Below are 20,871 nucleotides of genomic sequence, written 5' to 3' on the forward strand. Positions count from 1 at the left end.
TTTTAATAATAGGTCCCATCACAATATCTATATAGACAACCATATCATCTGTTAATAGAGACAGTGTCTCTTTTTCCTTTCCAACCTCAATGTCCTGTACTTTCTAAAAATCACCACAATAAAGTTGAATAGAAGTGATGAGAGGGGACATCCTTGCCCTGTTTCTATTCACAGATAAAAAGCATTCAGTCTGTCACTGTTAGGCACAATGTTACCTGTAGGGTTTTTATATATGCTTTTTATTAGGATGAAGAAATTCCCTTTCATGTATATTGTGCGAAGAGATTTTATCAAGAATGAATATTCAATTTTTCTTCTGCTTTTTCTGCATGTATTGTGGTGACTTTTCTTTTTTAGTGTTTGAATATTGAAATTACATTCACTGATTTTTCAAAAGTCATACTGTATTATTCTTTTTTGTATAGTTATATTTGATTTTCTAAATTCTGTTTAGAATTTATGCAAATATGTTCATAAGGGATATTGGTCTGTAATTTTCTTTTTTTTTAAATGGCCTTTTTTTAAAATTATTATTTATGATAGTCACAGAGAGAGAGAGAGAGAGAGAGGCAGAGAGAGAAGCAGGCTCCATGCACCTGGGAGCCCGACATGGGATTCGATCCCGGGTCTCCAGGATCGCGCCCTGGGCCAAAGGCAGGCGCCAAACCGCTGTGCCACCCAGGGATCCCCTGTAATTTTCTTTTCATGTAATGTCTGTCTAGTTCTGGAATCAGGGTAATTCTGGGCACCATGAATTAGGAATTATTCCTTCATTTCCAATTTTCTGAAAGAGCCTGTGTAGAATTAGTATTGCTTCTTCCTTAAATATTTAGTAGAACTGACAGTCAAGTCTTCTTGGCCTACAGTTTTGTTTGTAGCATTTCTACAATATCTGAGAGACTTTAGTAGTTTTTGCCTTTCAATTTTTTCCATTTCTCTAAAGTGTGACATTGGCCTAAAGATGTTCACAATGTGCACTAATTATCCTTTTAATACCTGTAAAATCCATAATGATGTCATCTCTTTCATTCCTGATATTAGTAATTGCTGTCTCTTTTTTTTTGCTAGTCAACCTGGCTGCACCTTTATCAGTTTTATTCATCTCACTTTCTCTGTATTTTTTCTGTTTTCTATTTCACTGATTCTCCTATCTTTTTTTATTTCCAATCTTCTTAATTTGGTATTCATTTGATGTCTTCTCCCTGGTTGTCATGCATTTTACCTGTGTATGTTATATAACTGTGGGCACTGATTTGAGACCTTTTTTATTTTCTAAAACATGCATTTTAGTGCTATAAATTTTCAAATCTTTTATTTTTTTTTCATTTAATTCAAAGTATTTTCAAATTTCCCTTTTCATTTCTTCTTCGACCTACTATTTAGTTACCAAATAATTGAGGAATTTTCTTTTTTTTAGATTTTACTTATTTATTCATGAGAGACACAGAGAGAGGCAGAGACACAGGCAGAGGAAGAAGTAGGCTCCCCAGGCGGAGCCTGATGCAGGCCCCGATCCTGGGACCCCATGACCTGAGCCAAAGGCAGATGCTCAACCACTGAGCCACCAAGGTGCCCCTAACTGAGGACTTTTCTAACTATGTTTCTGTTAGTGATTTCCCATTTAAATTCACTGTCATTAAAGAACATATCATATATTTTGATGAATTAAGTCCCTCATTATTTATGCCTGGCAAAATCCACACCCTTTCCTAATAATAATATATACCTTTTCCAGTTTTCTTTTAATTAGAATCAGCATGTTATGCCTTTTTTCTTCTATTGCTCTAAACCTATTTGTGTCTTTATATTTAAAATGGATTTACTATAGGCAGCATATACTTGAGTCTTTTCTTTTCATTCAATCTGATAATCTCTGTCCTTTTTAAAAGTTTACTTTTAAGTCATCTCTACACCCAATGTGGGGCTCCAACTCACAACCCTAAGATCAAGAGTTGCATGCTCTTCTGACTGAGCCAGGCAGGAGCCCCTAATCCCTGTCTTTTACTTGGAATGCTTAGATCACCAATGTTTACTGGTATGGTCAGGTGTAAGTCTATTGATTTGCTCTTTGTTTTCTATTTGTCCCATTTATCTGCCCTTTTTCTTCTTTTTTCTGTGCTCCTCTGGATTAACAATTTTTTATGATTCCATTTAAAAATTTTTCTTATAGTTGCTTACTGATTATATGTCCTTGTTGAGCTACTTTAGTGTTATTTGCAGGTTTATCACATACACCTTAATTCATCACAATCTGCTTTCAAGTTACCGCTTGAAATACTTCATGTACAGCATAAAAACCTTCCAATGGTGTATTTCTATCTTTCCTTCTGCCGCTGAGCATTGTTGTCATGCATTTTACCTGTGTATGTTATAAAATCACAGTACATTGTTACTATTTTTTTTAAGCAGCCAATATCTTTTTAAAAGATATATAATAAAACTTTTATATTTTACCACAAAATTCAGCCAATAACCTGAATGAGTCTGGAAGCAAATTCTTCCTCAGGGCCTCCAATAAGGAATGCAACTTCATGAAAATATTCTTGTCTATCAATTCTGAATTTGTGTCAATTCAAAGCCAGTTTTAAGTTATTTTTCTTCTCATTATGGGTTTTTCTTTCCTTGTACTCAGCTGCAGACTCAAGGTAGGCAGAGTGTACCCCTAAAGATGTCCATATCTTAATCCCTGGAATCTGTGAAAGTGTTACATGGTCTATTAGTGTTCTAGGGCTGCTCTAACAACATACCACAAACTAGATGGCTTCCAACAACAAAAATTTGTTCCTTCACAGTTCTGGAGGCTATAAATCCAAAATCAAGGTATTAGTAGAGCCATACCCCTTCTGAAGGCTCTAGGGAAGAATCCTTCCTTGTCTCTTCTAATAGCTGCATGTCTGGTCTTATAGATGCATCTCTCTAATCTATACCTTTGTCTTCACATAGCCTTCTTCAGGTGTGTCTGTGACTCTGTTTTATCCTCTTATAAGGACACTACTATAAATTAGGGCCCATCCTAATCCAGTGTGACCTTATCTTAACTAATTACATCCACAAAAATATTATTCCCAAATTAAAGCCACATTCTGAGGTTCTAGATGGACCCGAACGGAGAGGGTTGGGTGAAAAAGAGGACCACTGTTCAACCCAGTATTAATGCCAAAAAGACCCCAGATATAACTAATAAGGTTATGGACCTTAATACAGGAAGACAGATATCTAAGATTAACCAGGTGGGTACAACCTACCCAATGAACCTTTAAAAGCAGAGAACTTTCTCCAGTTGAAGTCAGAGAGAAGTACTGGAAGGGTAAATCAGGGAGGAACTCAACCCACTCTTGCTAGGGGGGGTGGGGGTCACATGAAAAACATAAGAGGTGGGCAGCCTCTAGGGCATACACCAGCACCTGCAAGGAAACGGAGGGCTTCAGTCTTACAACCACAAAGAACCAAATTCAACCAATAAAATAAGCCTGGAAGCAAATTCTTCCCCAGAGCCTCCAATAAGAACGCAACCTCATGAAACCCTTCATTTCAGCTTTTTTCCCCCCCAAAAAAGAACATCAGTTCAATAGGATCCTACTAAGAGAAATGTTTAAACTGAGATTATGATAGCCCATTAATTCTATCCAGCTGTAAAACAAGATGTTTCTCTGTGCAACTCTCTCCTGTCTAGCACTCTGCCCAGAACCTCCAGCCACCTGGCCCTCTCAACTATAGCCTGTACCCCCATCCTCCCTGCAGCACCCTCAAGCTGTTGCAGGACTCATATAACCTGAACTGCAATTCTTCATTGCCTATGTTTTCATGAAAACATAGTTGTTTTAGGTGAGAGGACAATATACAGTCTCTCTTACTTCATCTTGGCCAGACTACATGTAGCTTTTAAAGTGTTCCTCTACTGGGACGCCTGGGTGGCTCAGCGGTTTAGCGCCTGCCTTCAGCCCAGGGAGTGGTCCTGGAGTCCTGGGATCAAGTCCCACATCGGGCTCCCTGCATGGAGCCTGCTTCTCTCTCTCTGCCTGTGTCTCTGCCTCTCCATGTGTGTCTCTCATGAATAAATAAAATCTTTAAAAATAAATTAAATAAAGTGTTCCTCTACCAACACTTGAATACTGATTTTCTTAATTTTTCTTACTTCATATCTGAGCCTTTGTTTTTGATAAAACAACAATACAGGGACTGCTCTTGGCATAAAACACCATAGCAGAGCACTCATTCGTTCCTCCCTGTACTCATGGATTTGTTAATCTTTAAAACTGTTTTTAACCTGTAGTTACCCACTGTTTGAAGTTGACTTCCCAAATATTTTTTTAAAGATTTTATTTATTTATTAATGAGAAACACAGAGAGAGAGGCAGAGACACAGGCAGAGGAAGAAGCAGGCTCCCTGGAGGGAGCCTGATGCGGGACTCAATCCCAGGACCCTGGGATCCTGGGATCACACTCTGAGCCGAAGGCAGACGCTCAACCACTGAGCCACACAGGTGTCCCCCAAATCCTTATTGGTGTCCTTGCCCCTTTCTTAAATTGTTTCAACACACAACTCAACAACAAAATAAAGCCTAAACCTCAACTCCTACGTCTTTGTTTTCTCTTACTAGAAGAAATTGTTCCCTATTGTAAAATATCCATTCTCTTTACTCACTTGCCCTAAATTCCTAAAATATAACTGCTCCAGTACACATTCTACAGTGGGCCTCTAGGATACTTCACAAAACCATCAGGCTTATTCTTTTTTCTCCTGTTTCTATACCCTCCCATTATATTCTTTGATACATTTAGAAAGTGCATTCTAATCAAATGATAGTGTCCTAGGGGCATGTGGGTGGTTCAGTTAGTTAAGCTTCTACCTTCAGCTCAGGTCATGATTCCAGGGTCCTAGCATCAAGCCCCCTGTCCAGCTCCCTGCTCAGCAGGGAGTCTTTGCTGCTTCTCCCTCTCCTTCTGCCCTTCTTCCCTGCTTGGTGTGCTCTCTCTCTCTCTCTCAAATAAAATCTTTTTAAAAAGTGTCCTAAAAATGTATTAAACATAATTATGAAATCCTTGCAAAGCCTCACTATTACACTATTCAAAACCTGCTACTTTCAATTTACACTCTGAAAGAAAAAAAGAAAATCATCTAGAAAAAAAATGTACGAGTTTTAAATCTTCCCAAAGAATTGCTTTATTTTTAAGATTCTATTTTATTTATTCATGAGAGACACAGAGAGAGAGAGGCAGAGATGCAGGCAAAGGGAGGAGCAGGCTCCATGTAGGGAGCCCGACGTGGGACTCCATCCTGGGTCTCCAGGATCACACCCTGGGCTGAAGGTGGCGCTAAACCGCTGAGCCACTGGGGCTGCCCCCCAAAGAATTGCTTTAAATTAAAAGGACCTTTCTTCCTGTTTCTAATGGTCTAAATAAAGATCTCTTTATTTTAACAAAATACTTAGAGCAGGGCAGACATACATTTGTAGGATTCTGAAATTAAGATTTGTTCAAAATAAGCAAAAGTTTACTTTTATTTTAATGCACCAAGAATAAAAACAGAATTTTGGAGCAGAAAAGAACTTTGAGATCCCTTGTTCAATTCACTCAGAAACCAAACTTTTTTTTAAAAAGAAGTTAAATAAATGCACACAAATTCCGTAACTTACAAATGATAGACAAGGGATTAGATCCAAGATCTTGTGTTCTTTGTGTATTACTGTATGGATCTTACTTACACTTAACATTCTAGATGAAAAAGGTATATTTTGAATTTTGTCAATATTATGTGCTGAAAAAAAGCAATCAGTTTAATAAGATTTTACTAAAGGAAATGTTTAAACTGAGAATATGACAGCTTATTAATTCTATCCATCTGTGTAAAACAAAATTAGTTGAGTTTCTGATCAGTTTGTAGGACACTATAAACAGAATTAAGCACTTCTACATGTGTTTATATGTAAGGACATATAAACTATGACAGATCCGAAGCCTTCTTAAAACACCAAGTATGGGGCAGCCCGGGTGGCTCAGGGATTTAGCGCTGCCTTCAGTGTAGGGCATGATCCTGGAGACTCAGGATCAAGTCCCACGTCAGGCTCCCTGCATGGAGCCTGCTTCTCCCTCTGCCTGTGTCTCTGCCTCTCTCTGTGTGTCTCTCATGAACAAATAAATAAAATCTTTAAAAAAAAAAAAAAACACCAAGTATGGAAAGGTTTTAACCAATCCAACTTCAATAAAACACTGAATGTACTGTATGTACTTTGTGTGCTATAATGTCCTCTAACAAAATGAGGCATTCACACTATTCATGACTTAAAAGGCCTTCCCAGTCCTGATGGCAGATGTCTGAGTGACATTTTATGTCTGACTGGCCTAAGTTTGCATTGATCAACTACATGTGAGCTAGAAAAGGAACTTCAATTCTGCTTCCTCGTGTATAAAATAAGCTATAACTTAACTCATCAAGCTCTCATAAAGAACAGAAGAGAAATAACATACCAAATACTAAACAAATGTTAGTGCCTCCCACCAGCCATCTAACATAATGCAAATGCTCCAAACAACTGAAAAATTCTAATGCGGACCAACAATTTGACCAGATAAAGACAAGAAAGTAATGTGAATTACAACTAAAATTAGCTCTCAACCCTTTCCCAAAGAATTAGTCTTATTAATTACACTCCAAAAAGTTTACAAAACAAAAACCTGTATACACACATTAAAAATATATGAAAACTACAATGGCCAAAAAATAAAGTAACCTACAAAGAAATACATCAAATTACTAACAATGTGAATATACTAAAATTTTATTCTTACTTTTCTGCATTTGTAAGTTTTCTATAGGAGCAACTAAAGACCCTTAAAAATAATGAAACATATATTTTTTTAAGATTTTATCTATTTATTCATGAGAGACACAGAGATAGAGAGGTAGAGATACAGGCAGAGGGAGAAGCAGGCTCCACGAAGGGAGCCCGATGCAGATCCAATCCAGGGACTCCAGGATCACGCCCTGGGCTGAAGGCAGGCACTAAACAACCGCTGAGCCACCTAGGGATCCCCTAATAAAACATATTTAAATCTCATTGTGAAACTCAAAATTCTCCAAATCCCTGTTAGGTAACCACCTAACAAAATGCCTAAGGGCAGAGGTGTTCCAGTGGTGATCCAGCTAAACTGAGATGCAGATACTAGCTGGGCTTCCCATCAGCCACACCATTTACTCTATTTACCAACCTCACTGACTACAGAGTTAAAATCCCAACTTTAGCCAAATCACAGATTCCCACTTAGCAGGGAGCTCAAAGCTTGCTCCCAAGTAGTTGCAACCATGAATATAAACCCCTGAATGCTTAGAATCCACTATACTTTTATAATGGGGGGAAAACTTTATTAGTTTTTTGTAATTTGAAATATGTATCATTCATACCACAGAGGGGACTTTTTAAATTGTTATTGTGCCATAAATATACATACTTCCAGAATGCATCCTTCTAATCATATATGTCCCTTTTATGCAAGGAAAGTTACAAATTTTTCTCTGAAAATCAAAAGAAATAAAAATCTGGGGAAGCCCTGGTGGCCCAGTGGTATAGCACCGCCTTCAGCCCAGGGCATGACCCTGGAGACCCGGAATCAAGTCCCACATCAGGCTCCCTGCATGGAGCCTGCTTCTTCCTCTGCCTGTGTCTCTGCCTCTCTCTCTCTCTGTGCCTCTCATGAATAAATAAATAAAATTTTAAAAAAAAATCTGCCTTGGACAAAAGTCCACAAATCAGAAAAAGTATCTACTAAGTAACCTACACATTTAAAATGAAGACAGTTATGAAAAGCTAAATAAAGAAATCTGTATCAACAGATATGAACAAGCAGCAATGTCCGCAGAACAAGAAAATGAAGAGTATGATTACAAAGATTCTGAATACCAATTCATTTAGTGTGACATGGAATTAGATGCTTACTTATACTTTTACACAGTGAACTTTATATGTATGTAATATATGTGTGTTTATGTTATATATATGTAGGTACATATAACACCTACACACACACACACACACACACACACACACACACACACACAGTTTCAAATTGTTTCCCCTCCCAACTGCCCCTTTCCAGGAGACTCAACATTACTGTTAATGGTTTTGACAATCACAATTGTAGAAAGGGACCTAATGTGATACAGAACCTCTACTATATTTATTTTTCCAAGAAATATTCACTTAACACAAAAAATTTGAGAGTTGATGGTCTTATCTTGACAGGATAATCATCTATATAAATAACCAGTTTTTGTTCAAAGTCTAAATAATCTAAAAATTAAGTTTATTTACCAGAATAGGAATTCCTAAGTAGTAATTATACTCTTGGCAACTTTGTAGGACTTAGTCCCCAGCATTTTACAAACGTACATCAGACATACATACACAAATATCCATTAAGAATTATTCTATAATTTTGATGAAACTTTCTGAATTTTAAATTAGGGATAATATACATAATATAATGTATTATATATGACTATATACTAACTTATACAATTAAAAGAAATATTAATCAAATTTCACTTCTTCAAAAGACTAAGATTACATCCTTCAATATAACACAAAAAATTCAAAAACCTTATAGTTTGTCGAAATTAGTAAAAACCTTTTTGAAAGATGTCCTATGACTATCCCCCAAAGATGTATCTGAACTTAAACAAAGATTTTTTACTAATTCTAGAATATTTAGTTTAAAACCAAACCAAACTATATTGCCAGATCCCCATAAGATGCATTAACTTCTAGCTCCATCTGCTGGAGTCACAAAACATTCCAAAATCCAACATACAATACTATAAAGCAAATTATCTATCACTTTTTATCACACAGACCAAAAGCTTCATGAATTTAAAACACAAAATTAATCCGAGTTTAGCCATTTTCAGTAATTTCCAAAATGAGAAATCTAAGTTAAAGTCAGTATTTCGATGGAATTGAAGACTTATTAATCCAATTGCCAAAAAGTGAGTTATGTAATAAAAAAATTCCACAAAGAAAGAAGCCTTAGAGAAAGACTACAAGTTTGTTTTTGAATAGCAAGCACTACATGAACCTCAGAATTAGAACAGATTCTATTAAAAGAAAAACAAAAAATAAACAACTTTAGCAATGAGTTGTGAAGCTTTTTACCTTAATACAACATTTTTCTTATAAAAAGCAATAGAAAAAAATAGAAAAAATAAAAAATAAAAAGCAATAGATGTCCATTGTAGAAATATTATACAAGCACCCCAAAACTTTTTATATCAACAAATACTCTCCTAGATCATCATCTATAATGGCCAAAAAAGCACTCCACTGTTAGGATATACCAAAATTTAATTAAGCAAATTTCTTACTTTGAACACTTAGATTGTGTTTTATTTTTAATACTATAAACCTCCATTAATATCCAGTAACTATAGTGATGCATATCGTGACAAATGACTATTAAGACCAATTAATCAGAAACTACTAGTAATGATTAATAATGGTAATATTAAACTTTCTTAAGGACTTTTAATACCTATACAAAAGGAGATGTGATACTAATTTTTCTTTTCTTTAAGTTTTATTACTTATAATGTAGAAGTCAGATTTTTTTTAATCTTCTGTAGGACTTGAAAATGGATAAAATAAAGATGGATTTTGTATTGTCCCTTCATGATATCCACTAATAGCATATTGTCTACTTCTGTGAGAAAATCAAAATAAAACACCCATACCTTGAAAAAACTAGTCAGGTTCATTGCAGTTACCTTTTAACAAGCTAAATGTCAATTGGACAATCATGTTATGAACTGGTGTCTCTGTTTCATAAGTGACTATGGACAGCTTAGCAAAATTGGTACCCAGTGGGGGGATACCTCAAACACCGAAGAATTATTTCCTGACTTTATTTAAGGCTACTACTTAACTCCATCATCTCCTGCCTTCCAAAGATTTATTCCTGTTTAGTTTTAACTTTAAATTCACATTACATAAAATCACCATCTTAAAGTAAAAATTCAATGCATTTAGTGTATCCACAATATTGTGCTACCACTACCTCCATCTCATTCCAAAACATATCCATCACCCCGAAAGGAAAACCCACTAAGCATTTATATCACTTTTTCAATTTATGGAACTGAAGAGTTTCATATTTTTCTGCTAAGTTTTTTTTAATAATAAATTTATTTTTATTGGTGTTCAATTTACCAACATACAGTTTTCTGCTAAGTTTTTAACAAGATACAAAGAAAGTGAATACAAATAGATATCTCCTTTTTTTCTGTCCATTTTTTTACCCTTTTTTCCAATTTTAACAATAAAATTGACAATATAAATGTTAGCTACCATTTTAATTTGTCAGCTCTGCCCTCTTTTTGTGCCATCCTACAATAACTATAGCTGCCAGCAGGTCATGCCCACACTAAGTGAACAATGGGAACACCTCACAGCATCTGGCTGACAAGTGACAAGGACCCTGGGCTAAAACTTGTCAAGGACCAGAGGATTACCTTTCTTTCTCAGTCCAGCTCCAATACCATTTTGTACATCAGTTTTCAAGCTATTTTAATCATTTTCCCATTGTAGACAGAGATACATCCTGCTACATGATAGAGATTTAGAACTAAGGTTAATAATTTTATTTATTTATGTTACTAAGTTCTGGCCCAGAAAAGTCAAGTGGCATTCCAACGTAATCTGGTTAACATGCAATATCTCAAATCCACATATCCAAAGTCCAGACACTGCATTAAATTCAAACTAAATATGTTTATACATATGAAGCATTATTAACACATACATTAGCCTAATACATGTAATTTACACACTAAAGGCACAAGCAATCAAAACTATCCACACTGACAATTTTATAGGACAAGCCATTATATTTCTTTTCAAATTAAGCTCTTTCTTATCAAGGTATTTCTAATGATACAACAAATAACGTTTATTCACTCAACAATGAATCTTTATTGAACAATTCCAGTGTGAAAGTACTAAAGCAGTGATCCATGGGAGACCGAGAGAATTTCAGACATATTCTGAGACCTCAAAGAATTTGGCATAAATTCACAAAGGCTTAACAAAAAAAGACAAACAACAACTCAAGAAAATCTCATAAATGTTATCAGACAGTCAATGACTAACAAATGAATGTGGATGCTACAACTGCACTGGGGTGAGGAAGGAAGTCATCAGACTTTTCAGGGACTACTAGACACCGGCTCTGAACTGACACTAATTCCAGGAGACCCAAAACATCGCTGCGGCCCACCATTCAAAGCAAGGGCTTATGGAGGTCAGTCAATGGAGTGTGAGCTCAAGTATCACATGTGTCACAGTGGATCTCCAAACCCAGCCTATGGTAATATCCCTCGTGCTGGGATGCATAAGGGATTAGATATACTTCGCAGTTAAAAGAATCCCTACTCTGGTCTCCTGATCTGTGTGGTAAGGGTTATGATAGTAGGCAATGCCAAATGAAGCCCCCAGAATTGCTTCTAACGAGGAAAATAGTAAACCAAAAGTCATGCCACATCCCTGAAGGAAAAAAAAAAATGCAGAGATTAGTGTCACCATCAAGGATCTGAAAGATGCAGAAGTGGTGATTCCCACAGCCCCAAAACAACAGATTACTAAAGCCTAACTAGGTGGTGACTTCAACTGCAGCTGCTGTTCCAGATGTGGTGCCACTGCTTGAATAAATTCACACATACCCCAGTACCTGGTGTGTGACTCCTGACAGATGCCTTTATCGCCATCTCTGTCCATAAGGCCCACCAGAAGTAGTTTGCTTTCAGCTGAAAGGCCAGCAGAGCACCCTCACTGTCTTACCTCAAGGGCACTCCAACTCTTCAGCCCTAATGGCACAATTTAATTCGCGGGAATCTTGATCTCTTTTCCCTTCCACAAAATATCACAGTGGACCATTCTAATGACACTGCTGACTAGATCTAGTGAGCAAGAAGCCTCATAGCAGGTACTGTAGACTTATTGATAAGACATTTTCATGTCAGAGGGTGGAGAATAAATCCAAGAATAATTCAATAACCTTCTATGTCAATGAAATTTCCAGGGGACCAGTGCTGTGGGGCATGTGGACATACCTCTTCTTGGGTGAAGGATTAGTTGCTGAATCTGGGCTCCTACTACAACCAAGAGAGGCATAAAGTCCATGGGTTTCTTTGGATTTTGAAGGTAACATATTCATCATATTCCTCATTTGAGTGCCACTCTAACCCATTTACCAAGTGACCCTCAGAGCTGCCAGTTTACAGTGGGGTTAACCACAAAAGAAAGTTCTGCCACAAGTAAAGGCTACTGTGTAAGATGCTCTGCTACTTAGGCCCTCTGCCCCACAAATCCAATGGTGCCTAAGGTGTCCATGGAAGCAGGGATGCTGTTTGGAGCCTTTGGCAAGAACTACAGATGGATCACAGCACAGAGCCTGAGGGCTTTAGAGCAAAGCCTTGCAGCACTACAGCACCCCTGGGACATCCCTGAAGGACAGCCCTGCAACTCTCTTTTAAGTAACAGATCTTGGCCTGTTACTGGACCTTAGCAGAGTGAACATTTGATCATGGGCCACCAAGTTACCACATGACTGGGGCTGCCCATCATGAACAGGGTGTTATCTGGCCCACCAAGCTATAACACTGGACATGCAATAGTGACACCCTATCATCAAATGGAAGTGGTATATACGTGATCAGGCCCAAGCAGGCCTGAAGGTGCAAGTAAATTACCTGAACAAGTGGCCCAAATGCCCATGGTCTCCACCCCTGCCACACTACTTCTCTCCCCCAACCTGCACCTATGGCCTCATAGGGAGTTCCCTACCATCAGGTGACAGAGAGAAGAAAAGACACAGGACTGGTTTATAGATCATTCCACATGATATGCAGACACCACCCAGAGTGGACAGCTGTAAACATCCTTGAAGGACAGCAGTGAATGGAAATCCTCCCAATGTACCTAGTTGTTCACCTTGCTTATTTAGGAGGAGGCCAGACATGTAACTGCACATTCATGGGTTGTGTCCAGTGTTTTGGCTGGATGGCCAGGAAGAAACATGATTGGAAAACTGATAACAAGGGAATCTGAGGCAGAGGTATACAGACAGTACTCTCTGAATGGGAGAAAAAAAATGTGAAGATATTTGTGTCCCATGTGACTCCTCAACAAAGGGGGATCCTGGCAGAGGAGTTTAACAATCAAGTGGATAGGATTACCTGTTCCATGGATACCAGTCAGCCTCTTTCTCCAGCCACCCTTGTCAAGATCCAATAGGTTCATTAACAAAGTGTTAGGGTGGAGGTGATGCATGGCCTCAGCAATGTGCACTTCTACCCATTAGGCTCACCGGGCTATGGTTCCCACTGAGTGCCTAATTGGCCAGCAGCAAAAATCAATACTGAGACCTCAATATGGCACCACTCCCAGGGAAGATTAGCCAACTACCTGGTGGGGGTTGATTGAAATGGGTCACTCTCATCATGGAAAGGGCAGCATTTTGTCCTTACTGGAACAGACACTTACTCTGGATACAGATTTGCCTTGAAAGCAAAGCTTCTGCCAAAACTACTATCTGTGGACTTTGAGAATGTCTTGCCTACCATCATCACAGCAGTGCTTCACAACAAAAGAACAATGGGCCCATGCCCTAGAATTCACTGGTCATGCATCCTGAAGCAGCTGGCTCAACAGAATGGTGAAATGTCCTTCTAAAGACTCAACTACAGTGTCAGCTAGGTGGCAATACCTCGCAGGGCTGAAGAAAGGTACTCTAGGAGGTTGTATATGCCCTGAATCTATATTCAATAGATGGTAGTATTTCTCCCAGTCAGGGTTCACAGGTCCAGGAATCAAGGGGTAGAAATTGGAAGTGGTGGCACTCACTATTATCCCTACTGACTCACTAGCAAACTTTTTGCCTCCTGTTCCTACAACCTTGCGAACTAGTGCTGCTAATCTAGAGGCTCCAGCTCCAAAGGGAGGAACGTTTCCACCAGGAGATATAACAATTATTCCACTGAACTGGAAGTTTAGACTGCTGCCCAGAACTCGGGTCCTCATGTGTCTTAATCAACCAGCAAGGAAGGGAGTGTTCTGACTACCAACGACAAACAACTGCTACTGCACAATGGAGGTGAGGAAAAGTGTGTCTAGAACACAGGCATACCTTAGGTCATGTCTTACTAGTACCATAATTTGGCCCCATTAACAAATTTTTAAAAGCCAAGAAGCAAGCATGTCTAAGGTTGACAAATCTTCAACCCCAAGACAATTGAAAGGACTAATAATAAACACTCCCTCAAATGTCATCAACAAGGTTAAAGAAAGCTATGAATTTAGAAGAAAAAGATGAATTTAAAGATTTATGAAATTTACTACCTGCAGCAAAGGATATAGACCTACCAAAGATTTAGCAGAAACAAAGCTGGGGGTCATACTACCCTTAGGGAAAAATTTCCGAGGCTGACATCCCATGCCTCCTGAAACCCATTCCTAAGAGTACAGTTAGAAGTAGTAACACCTGAGACACCTGGGTGGCTCAGCAGTTGGACGTCTGCCTTTGGCTCAGGGTGGGTTCCCGGATTCCCAGAATCAAGTCTCGCATCGGGCTCCTTGCATGGAGCCTGCCTCTCTTTCTGTGTTCTCGTGAATAAATAAATACAAATCTTTAAAAAAAAAAAAAAAAAAGAAGAAGCAGTGACATCATTTAGAAGGTTCTTCCTTTAGTTCCCCAACTTCCAGCTGATGTAGTTTTTTACTATTATTATATTTTATTTTATGTGGTTTATTATCTATATTATATATATATTAATATATATTATTAAAATTATTACATAATTTATTCATTCAACATGTTTATTAGGCAATCACTATGTGGGAATCATTGTTCCAAGCCCTAATTTATAAACAATATATTTGAGCTTACACACCTTACATTAAATGAGAAAGACTCCCAAAAAAACCAAAGATGTTTACTTCCAGAGTTAAGGCCTCCAAATCATATGGCATGTCATGTGTTAGTAGCTCTTATTTCCAGTCCATAAACAGAAAAAAAAAAAAAATGGCCTTGGTTTAGAGTATGAAAGGTCATTAAATTTCTATTGGTCATGCAATTTCTATTTAGTAAAACTGGAAACAAAGGCCAGTTCACCTGTCATACTGGTTAGCCCAGCTTGAGAATACCTGCACCGCTGGTAAAAACACCTGGAGCCCAAAATGTATGTGCCGTAGTACCTACAGCTTTACAGAAAGCTAGAGCTAGGGAAACCAGGCCAAACAGTGTTCCTTAAATATCTCAGACAACACATGCAAAAATCATTTTCTAAATTATATATTATAAAAATATTTTTAATAACTAATAACATGTATCTAAAAATAACTCACCAAAACATGCACAGCCATTACTTTCCAGGTTGTTTCCTGCCTTTCATAATAACAGCTGACTTTTCAATAAAAGATTTATTTTTTGTATCAATTTCAGTTTGCTTATTTGAGTTTTTTTCAATTGCTAAGCAAAAAAAGGAGTAATTGCTTATTTGGTTAATAATTAGTCCTAATTTTATTGAATTCATTTGGTCTTCAGAGCTTCATGAATCCATTTGTTTCTACCTTCAAATGCAACAGAAACCACAAAGGCCAGATTCAAATATGTGATTAAACAAAAATGTTAAAATTTTTTATGTCAAAAAAACAGCTTAAGCAGTATTAAAGGACAAATGGGAGGAAAATGTTTGCAATTAACCTCTGATAGACAATCAATTACTTAAAAAAACATTGCAAGCATAAAAAGAAATGAAATCTTGCCATTTGGAACAACATGGATGCAGTGGGAGTATAATGTTAAGAGAAATAAATCAGTCAGAGAAAGACAAATACCATATGATTTCACTCATATGTGGAATTTAAGAAACAAAACAAATAAGAAAACACGAGAGAGAGGCAAACCAGGAAAGAGATTGTTAACTATAGAGAACAAATGGTGGTCACCAGAGGGGAGGTGGGTGGATGAGTGAAGTAAGTGATGGGGATGGAGGAGGGCACCTGTCGTAAGGAGCACCAGGTGTTGTACGGAAGTGATGAATCACTACATTGGACACCTGAAACTAATATTACACTGTATGTTAGCTACTGGGAATTTAATTTAAAAAAAAAAGAAAGATACGGGGTGCCTGGGTGTCTCAACTGGTGAAATCTCTGCCTTCAGTTCAGATCATGATCTCAGGGTTCTGGGATGGAGCCCCACATCAGACTCCCTGCTCAGTGGGGAGCCTCCTTCTCCCTCTCCTGCTCTACTTGTGCTTTCTCCCTCTCTCATAAATAAATAAATAAAATCTTTGAAAAAAGAGGGGGGAAAAGCACTGTAAAAATGGGCCAAGAAAACAGGTAGGCAGTTTACTAAAAAATAAATATGAATGACCTCTGAGTATGTTTTGTAAATGTCCAACCTTACAAGTAATTGAAGAAATGTACGTTTAAGAGGGGAAATGTTTCATGTTTTTTAATTGGAAGGGTTTTTTCTTTTAAGATTTATTTTGGGGAGTGGGGGCAGAGGAGAAAATCCAAGCAGACTCTGCTAAGCATGGAACCTGATGCAGGAATCAATCTCACAAACCTAAGATCATGACCTGAGACAAAACCAAGAGTCACTCAACCAACTGTGCCACTCAGGTGCCCTTTGAATTGCCAGGTTTTAAGTACTGCCCACAGTTGGTGAAGATGCATTCTGGGAAGAGGAAGAGGAGGCCCACCTCCCCACTCCACCCCCCATATCCCATCAGTGAAAGTGAAACCACTAGTGGAATTCACACAGCTTTTCAGAATCAGGAATTATCTTCTCAAAAACTTTTAAAGTGTGCTTACCTGGAAAGTGAATTGCAGAAATCTATCCTAAGGGCAAATATTTATTTGTGAAGATGTATACTGTAGCTTTTTTAGTTAAAAATTTAGGAACAATCCATGCTTATTACAGCTTCAGGCACTACTATAAATTGCACAGAAAAGTAGTTACAGGCATGGAAACCTTCCCCTTACACTTTGATGGGAGAAGATACAAATTATCAGTGAATCCATGAGAGTTTCCCATCTGGTTATGTATGTATCCACATGAACACACATTATGGAAGGCTAAGAAGGCTACGAAGGCTACAGGCCAGGTATCCACAATAGCTCTGTGGGTTGTGGGATTGTAAGTAACATTAATTTTCTTCACCATATATTGTTTCCCAAATACTCTACAGTAAACATAGCATTTCTTTAATAAACACAAAGGGTTGAGAGAAAAGGTATCTGTATAAAGTCCAGATGAATTAAACAATTATGCACAAACAAAATCATCTTTAGAAAATGAGGCGGGGGAGAAGAAGAGGATTTGTTGCATCTCAGGAAGGAAAAAGATCTTCCAAACACAAAACAGGGCAGCCTGGGTGGCTCAGTGGTTTAAAGCGCCACCTTTGGCTGGGGGTGTGATCCTAGAGACCCGGGATGGAGTCCCACATCGGGCTCCCTACATGGAGCCTGCTTCTCCTTCTGCCTATGTCTCTGCCTCTCTCTCAATCTGTGTGATGAATAATCAATTAATTAAAAAAACACAAAACAATTAGAGATACCAAAGGAAGAAAAAAGACTGGACAACATTTTTTGATCTGCCAATCAAAAAAGTGAGCAGAGTTAAGAAAAATAACTGGAATATATTTACAAAAATCTAACAAAAAACTGGTATGTTTCACACATAAAGAAATCATAATTCAGTAAGAATAAAAGAGGGAAAAACAATGAAACATATTTTAAAAATCAATGTATTAGATTTTATAAATTAAAATTAAAATGTCCTACCTCACTAAAAATTTCTAGAAAATAGCAGTCAAGATTGGCATGCAGGTCTATTTGGCCTCCAAGCAATATACCATGTTGCCCACAGCAAATAAGTCACTTTTTTAACCACATTAATTTTATTTTTTTTAACCACATTAATTTTAAAGTTTGTACTTGACAAAAGAAATTTTCCCCTATTATTCATTTTTTTAAAAGGTTTTATTTATTTATTCATGAGAGACACAGAGAGAGAGGCAGAGACACAGGCAGAGTTGGAGAAGCAGGCTCCCTGCAGGAAGCCCGATGTGGGATTCAATCCCAGGATTCAATCCCAGGACTCCAGGATCATGCCCCAAGTCAAAAGCAGACCCTCAACCACTGAGCCACCCATGCGTCCCTATTACTTACACATTTTTAAATAACAAAAGTAACTAGCAAGAAATAAAGTAGAAAACTATGACTCGTATTTTTAGGTCTTAAATGGAGGTAAGATAACCAGATACACCAAAATTCTCTTGCTAAACATTTAAGTGAAAATTTATCAAAATCATTTTAAGTATAAAAACCATTTCTTAAGTAAAACAGGAAAGCCTTCACAACTAATAGGAATAGTAAGTAAAATCTGGTTTTCTGATTTTATGAAGGACTCATGGTTTATTGGAGGAAGATGCAAATTACGAAGGAAATTAAGAAAAGGTAAATCTAAAGATACAGTTCAGTAAAAAACAAAAACATTCATTGTGATTATATTAAGCAATATATACTAACCATGAATTAGGGAGCCATTTAGCCATTGAATATAGTAGTTCTGAGGAAAAGAAAGCAGGATTTCATTGCTGATTATTGAAAAGGGCAAAAGCAAAACAGCCCCAGCTGACACTGCCAGAGTGAACGTGCTCAAAAACAACCTGGAAGAGAAGAGATTGTTGTTACCAGCAACTGGAAAAAGCAAGGAATATGGTAGGAATTCAAAAAGGATAAAAACTTGTAAATCTTTTAATCCAAAAAAGTTATATAAGACTTTCGTTAAATATGTGTAGTTGGGAGTCAAATGATATATATATATGACACTAAAAGGGGCTTTCACTTTCTGTTTTACATGTCTGAAATGTTTAAAATGTTATATCTAAATTTTTTTAAGATTTTTTTAAAAGACTAAACAGGCAAAGGAAAAAAAACCCTCACCAACATTAGAGATGGAGCCTTAATATCCATACCATTAAAATCAATATAGGAAGAACATGAAAATAAATATAAGGAGACATAAGAAACAAAACATTCTAAACACTCAAAATACACATCTACTAGAGTAACTTTGAGCCCAATGCCATCTTGTGGCAACCAACAGAAGTGTTTTCCTACTTAAAGCCAAAACGACCATGATACCCTTGTTCCGTAAATCATTGATAATGTTTAAATGTAGACTATATGATACATAGCAAAAATACAACTCAAATCAGACAGAAGTCGTCTTACAAACTGTTTTGCTGAGCGGGCATGTTTCCTGGGAAAAGCACTAGGAAAAATGTCTACCCCAGGCCTACTGTCAACTCTGGCAACTACCAGCCAGCGACCTTCAGTGTGCTTCTTTGGTTTTGTCCTTGCAAATCAAGTGAGGAAGTTCTCCCTATCACTATCAGGTGGCCTAGAGCTGTCCTGTTGCCGGTCACACTCTGCCTGACCACTGGTCTCCACTCTAACATCACTCTTTTCCCTTTTAATTAAGTATTTTGTGGGAAGCTAAGCTGGAAACCAAGAAAAATAACCCGTTCCTTGCTAAAAAATGTATTCATTTACTGATTCCTATCAGTATGGACTCCAGATTGTTCTATTTTATGCTGTGTAGGATCCAATGTAATCATTCTCCTGACACTCCAATTGTCCCTGATTGATGTGAAAGCCCTTGAACATTCTGGGTCTTTCTGACATGTACCTCATCATTCTTGGAGCACCTCCTTGCATTCTGGCAGTACCATATGTACAGAATGAGCCTGGAACTTCCCCTCCTGTACCCCTGCGGACAGCTTCTCCCCCAAATCCTGGTTCCTATTAGTGGAAAATTATATTTAGAAGCAAAGATCTGGTGCTAAATATATTCATTGCTACTGGGGTGTCATGCTCCCAAGACAGGCAAGGAATGGAAGTATGCACTACACATACACGTATGTACATATGCACACTTAACACATATCCACCTTTACATCTAGATCTGGTTCACTAACTTTATTAAAAACCATGAGTCCACACTGACAGTCCAACTGCAATGCAACAACCTTGTTCATTTTCATTTTTCTCCCTTTCCCTAACTGCAAATGGTTCCGTCACCTTTAATGGACTAAACACCCCTGTATGTGATCTGACACTCCCACCCTATGCAGAGGTGTCCATCCTGTTCCAGTGACTCCCCATTCTGGACTGTCCTACCTCCTTCCCCACTGACCTCTGACACCCATGCCAAGCCGTCCTTCTGGGGACACCCTTCTCAGCCTACGTGGGCTCTGCCATCCTGCACAGATGCCCTCCCCAACTTCTGACTCCCTGTGGCAGAGCATCCCTGAACACATGTGGGTGCCCCTCAACACTCCCTCAAGCTAATACTATGTGCCAGGACTTCCCTCTGCAGGGGAAACTCCCTCCCTTCTCCCAGACCTGAAAGCCCACACCAAGTCACTCCTGAGCTGTGATACTTTATGCTAGGCCTACCTCTTACCTGGAAACTCTCCTCTCATCTGCACAGGCTCACAAAAGTTTCAGCACTTAGGCATGTTATTTTTATATCAATAAATTTAATCCTAATCAAATCAATTAACTAAACAACAGGAGCTCTCAGAAAATGTAGTTGTTGATTGCAAAGTTAATTTGGGGGCACAAGTAGATACAAACAGAGAAAAGAACAAAGGAGTAAAGGAGAGAGCAAACATGGGCCTAATGGAAGGTGAGAAAGGCCGAGGAACAAGGCTTTCCATCTTGACTCGGGGTTGAGCCAGCGCTGGAGATCTCTGTTTCAAGTGGCCAGGTAGTGCTGCCAACCACCTCACTTAAGAATTTGTCTGAG

At 38.0% G+C, this 20,871-nt stretch overlaps 1 protein-coding gene across 9 annotated transcripts in view; it reads right to left on the reverse strand.

Moving 5' to 3' along the window:
• Positions 1-20,871, reverse strand: part of LMBR1 (limb development membrane protein 1) — a 323,369-nt gene that overhangs the window by 268,129 nt on the left and 34,369 nt on the right. For 7 of the 9 annotated variants that reach the window (XM_072763254.1, XM_072763256.1, XM_072763252.1 and 4 more), the window contains exon 4: positions 18,585-18,724. The exons of 1 other annotated variant lie outside the window; for it this stretch is intronic. In XM_072763254.1, the coding sequence (XP_072619355.1) occupies positions 18,585-18,724 (140 nt within the window). Of the gene's footprint in view, positions 1-749; positions 755-18,584; positions 18,725-20,871 lie in introns of those variants that run through there. One more of the 9 variants, XM_072763261.1, reaches the window with a different exon arrangement.

Source organism: Vulpes vulpes, chromosome 7 (assembly GCF_048418805.1).
Source record: "Vulpes vulpes isolate BD-2025 chromosome 7, VulVul3, whole genome shotgun sequence".
Classification (NCBI taxonomy): domain Eukaryota; kingdom Metazoa; phylum Chordata; class Mammalia; order Carnivora; family Canidae; genus Vulpes; species Vulpes vulpes.